The 4,674-nt window shown below is 29.8% G+C and overlaps 1 protein-coding gene across 1 annotated transcript; it reads left to right on the top strand.

Moving 5' to 3' along the window:
• Positions 1–2,395: 2,395 nt before the first annotated feature.
• On the top strand, positions 2,396–3,396 carry LOC146723832 (uncharacterized). Its single transcript, XM_085481003.1, has 3 exons — positions 2,396–2,736; positions 2,907–3,066; positions 3,302–3,396. Exons 1-3 carry the CDS (start codon positions 2,680–2,682, stop codon positions 3,394–3,396), a joined length of 312 nt encoding a protein of 103 aa, XP_085337129.1. The 5' UTR covers positions 2,396–2,679.
• The last annotated feature ends 1,278 nt before the right edge of the window (positions 3,397–4,674 follow it).

Below are 4,674 nucleotides of genomic sequence, written 5' to 3'. Positions count from 1 at the left end.
ATTGCAAAAATCGTTATAATGGCCTCAAACAGGCCTCCAGGTGTTGGAACAAGAAGTTCTCCTCTTTCTTAAGACAATTTAACTTCAGTGAAAGCGAAGCGGACAAATGCGTGTTCCGTGGCAGAGTTGAAGGCCACGACATATACTTGGCGTTGTTCGTCGACGATGGCATTGTCGCGGTCAAGTCGGCAGATAGTTTAAATTGCGTTGTTCAAGCCTTGCGAGCGCTTATGACATCACATTAGGAGATGCGAGCATGTTCGCAGGCATGCAGATTGAAAGAAATCGAGCGGAGAAATCGATATTTTTACACCAGCGAGCTTATTTAGAAAGCGTGATAAATAAGTTCGGCATGATCGATGCCAAGACCGTGAGCATTCCGGCAGATCCCACTCTCCACTTGCAACCGATAAAGAATGGAGAAGAATGCAAGCTCAAGGTACCGTTTAGAGAGGCTGTCGGATCACTCATGTTTTTGGCTGTCGTATCCCGCCCTGACATTGCGTTTGCAGTAAATGTGGTTAGCAGATATCTAAGTAGTTATGATAACAGTCACTGGGAGGCTGTAAAGCGAATAATCAGATATTTAAAAGGGACTATGAATGTAGGTATAAGATATAAAAACAGCGGGGGCGTTTTCAAACTTACAGGATACTCGGATGCGGATTTCGCGAGCGACATTGGAACCCGCAGATCGACCACTGGCTACGTCTTTACGTTAGCAGGTGGACCTGTAACCTGGTCCTCACAGAGACAGGGACTTGTGACACTCAGCACAACGGAGGCTGAATATGTTGCGGCTGCTTCTGCGACGAAGGAAGTAGTCTGGCTTAGAAAATTGCTCAGTGATATCGGATGTCGGTGTTCTCAGGCTACTACGATACACATTGACAATCAGAGTGCAATACGCCTTGTGAAAAATCCCGAATTCCACAAGCGTACAAAGCACATTGACATCCGTTATCACTTCATTAGAGAAAAGGTAGAAAGTAATGAATTGACTGTGTCCTTCATTCCTTCGAACTTTCAACTGGCGGATATTTTTACAAAAGCTTTGCCAAAGGATAGGTTTAGCTCTCTTCGCATAAGTCTAGGGATCGAGGATGAATTGGCAGAACACTCAAGTGGCGCGAGTGTTGAGGATTTATCTTTCGTAATCTGCCAATTGTATTTTCCTCTCTGGTCGTTCATCGCGATTGACAGCGAGTCTATACAAGTTATATATTCCATTGTATGAAAGTTGTCGCTGCTGCGAGTGTGCCCGTCTATGTTTTTGTTATGCTTCTCGCCTCTACCGTTGAGAATCCTCTATACAGTCAGTCTTGTACCGGGTCAGCTCGCTGGCGCACGAAACTAAAGATTAAACGAGTCAATATTCTTTTGATACAAGAAGGCCTACCAAGTGATTTCTCTGAGCATCAACCATTTTCCCTTAACAATTAAAAGAAAAGAGATTCCTAAAGATGATTGGAAAACAATGAATATCAAAATTTTAGGACGATATAGTAAATATTATACGTATATATTTAATATATTTAAATACTTTAATATATTTAAATTGCAATTTCTTATGGTTATTTTTAAGAATTTGTATATAATTTTTTATAATTTAAATGGTAGTACGTAAAACAGAATAAATGTAATAATAAAGTTGAAACAATTGCAACAGATCTTGTATAATTTGTTATGGAAAAAGATAATTTAAAATATAATTAATAGATAAATTTACGTTTTGTCTATATTTTTTATAACTGTGGCTTTTCATTTATTTGTTAAAATTGTTCAATTCTTATAAATACGCAAAGTAGAACTTTATATATCATATCCTTATATATATAATATATATATATATAGATTTTTTAAATGAAAACAGTTTTATTCAAGTAACTATAATTTAACAGCAATATTTTTTTCTAGACGATTATAAAATTGCTCAAAGAAAATGCAAAAACTGCATTGGATAGAGATAATCTCTCATCATTATCTGAATCTGCTGAATATGGAAAAGGATGTCGTGTACCCGAAACGTAAAAGACAGTACAGTGATACATACACAGATACCGATACGGAAAGCGATGAGTGTGGCGAAAAGGATTTGTCCATTAATTTTCCGACATATACAGCAGATAAGACTGGTATTTTCATCAAATTCGAACAATAATGTTGGCCCAAGTCCAGTGAGAGCAATAAAAAGCAAAATTCAGACAATATTTTAAACTGAGATCCGTACTAATAAATCGAATAATAATGTTTACCAAATCGGCGAAAGTAAGAAGCAAAATTCTGATAATATTTAGCTGAGATCCATACTAATTTTCAAAAACACGCCAATTGAAATGAAAGGTAATATGTATGGAGAAAATATATGTTTTTATGTGTGGAAAAATGCCTTAGTATAATATTGCTATAATATGCATACTTTCTAATTCACTTGCAAATCGTAAAATATGTTAAGGCTGTTTTGTGTTCATTATATGTATATATATTTTGAATTTTTCAGAATTTCAACGCCAAGTTCTACGACACTTACATAGCATTAATGGCCGCATGGGAGAATTAAATGAGCACGTAGAATCATTAAAACAATCTAATTTTCTCGTTGATCAAGAAAATACTAATCAAAATATTACAAATGAAGTATCATTACAATGCATAGAAAATTTGCCAGTAAAATAAAAAATGGAGCTTCAAGAAATTGAGAGAACTTTACAAGATAAAGGAATATTCCATGATGTGGTAAAATGATCGTTATATTACTAAAATTATACCATAATTATATAAATAAATATAATAATATATATAAATATAATAATTATAATAATATAAATATAATAATAATATAAGGAAAATATAATAATAATAGTATATAAATATAAATAAGTATATTTTATACAATAATTTTTGAGGCTACAGAATTGTCGAAAATGGGCGGTAGTAATTTACGAATTATTGTCAAGAAATTGATGTGCCGAATTTTAACACCGGAAATTGGAAGAGAATACAGCTGGGAGGGGCACAAGGGGAACCTAATTTTTAAGGATTTACTTCTGGCAAAATTAGTCCTTAGTAAGTAATACAAATATAATTTTAATTTCTTTATGATATGTTTAGGAAAGTTATATTTTATTTTTTGTTTTAAAGTAATTAATACATAATTAATACATTGGGAATTCACACCAGATTCAACATTTTAGTGAAATTTATTTGTTTAGAAATGTTTAAATTGCAGTAAAAAAAAGTTTTAAAGAAATTTGCTAGTATTTAAAAAAACAATCAAATATAAGATTCCTTATCATTTCAGAATCCGTAAGACTTACTACACGGAAAAGTCCTGTAATTATAACAGATGATGAAATTATAAACATCGTTAAAACTTGGTTGGTAAAAGCCAATTAAAAAACAAAACCAACACAGCAAAATGAAGCCAATCGTTCGTGTAATAGCGAACATTAAAAATGTTAAAAGTTTCTTGAAGAACTACTACTCTAAAGTACAAATTAATAACCGTGATAGTTTTTGTGCAAAAAACAAGTATAATTTATTTTATGTTTTTAAATATAATGTACTTCAGTAAGATTTTATCAATAATTATTATAATTAATTTTATTTTGCTTTAAAAATACGAATATTTTAAGTTTAATTCAAAAACTTATGGTAAAACTCTTAAAGTATATTATTGACATGTAAGGGAGAATTGAAGATATATATGTTTTTTTTATTAATTTTTTTTCTTTTAATTTTAAAGGAAAACAATTCACGTTTTTCTTTTAAATTGATAATAATAATGATAGTCTTTATTTAAGATAAAAAATTGAAGAAATGTTTTTTAAATATAAAATTAATTCTGACATGTATGAGAGAACAATTATTACCAGTAAAATTTTTTAAATAATGTAATAGTAATATATCAATATTATTTACTTAAATATATATATATATATATTTCAAAAGAAAAAAGAATACTCGTATATATATCGAAGATCTCAACTGAAATATATGTGTAAGCTTTATTTTAAAAAATATATTAATATTAAGAGAGAGAATTATATAGTTTTAAATAAATGTGTATAGATACTATATATATATAATCTTAAAACTTCAGTTATTAAATTTTACGTACCCCTTTTCTCTCTGTACTTCAATAATATTTATAAATTATAATAATATTTATAAATACAGCATAGAATATCCTATATAATATTTTTTAGAATATTCATGAATAATCTGTAATTATTCTTAGAATGTACATAGAACGTTTACTGTCTCGCATTGAATATTTTATAAATATTATCGAATAATTTATAAATGTCCTGTGAATATTCCTGAATATATTAAGAAAAATATCTATATTCCCAGAATATTTTAAAAATATTTGCGAATATCTTATAAACGTTCTATAAATATACATAGAAATATGAGGTTCCGTTCGAATGTTTCTACAAATATCTATAAATGTTGTATGAATATTCCGAAATATTTTAAAAAATATAAAATATTCGGGAATATTTATAAAACATTTGTAGATTATTCAAGAATAATTATAGAAATTTCTAGGAACATTTCAAAGCGGGACATCGCACATTCCTTGCACATTCATAGAACATTCAAAAGATATTCACGAATATTCCAAAGAATATTCATAGAACATTCAAGAAAATTTCCATGCTGTATGGG

The sequence above is a fragment of the Nylanderia fulva genome, unplaced genomic scaffold, assembly GCF_048542155.1.
Source record: "Nylanderia fulva isolate GAGA-0341 unplaced genomic scaffold, ASM4854215v1 Scaffold1657, whole genome shotgun sequence".
Classification (NCBI taxonomy): Eukaryota; Metazoa; Arthropoda; class Insecta; order Hymenoptera; family Formicidae; genus Nylanderia; species Nylanderia fulva.
This window is presented reverse-complemented; position numbering and strand designations above follow the sequence as displayed.

Coding starts and splice junctions, on each gene's coding strand:
- LOC146723832 (XM_085481003.1), top strand. CDS start 2,680: ATGGAGCTTCAAGAAATTGAGAGAACTTTACAAGATAAAGGAATATTC. Junction 2,737..2,906: donor AAGGAATATTCCATGATGTG/GTAAAATGATCG, acceptor ATAATTTTTGAG/GCTACAGAATTGTCGAAAAT. Junction 3,067..3,301: donor TCTGGCAAAATTAGTCCTTA/GTAAGTAATACA, acceptor TTATCATTTCAG/AATCCGTAAGACTTACTACA.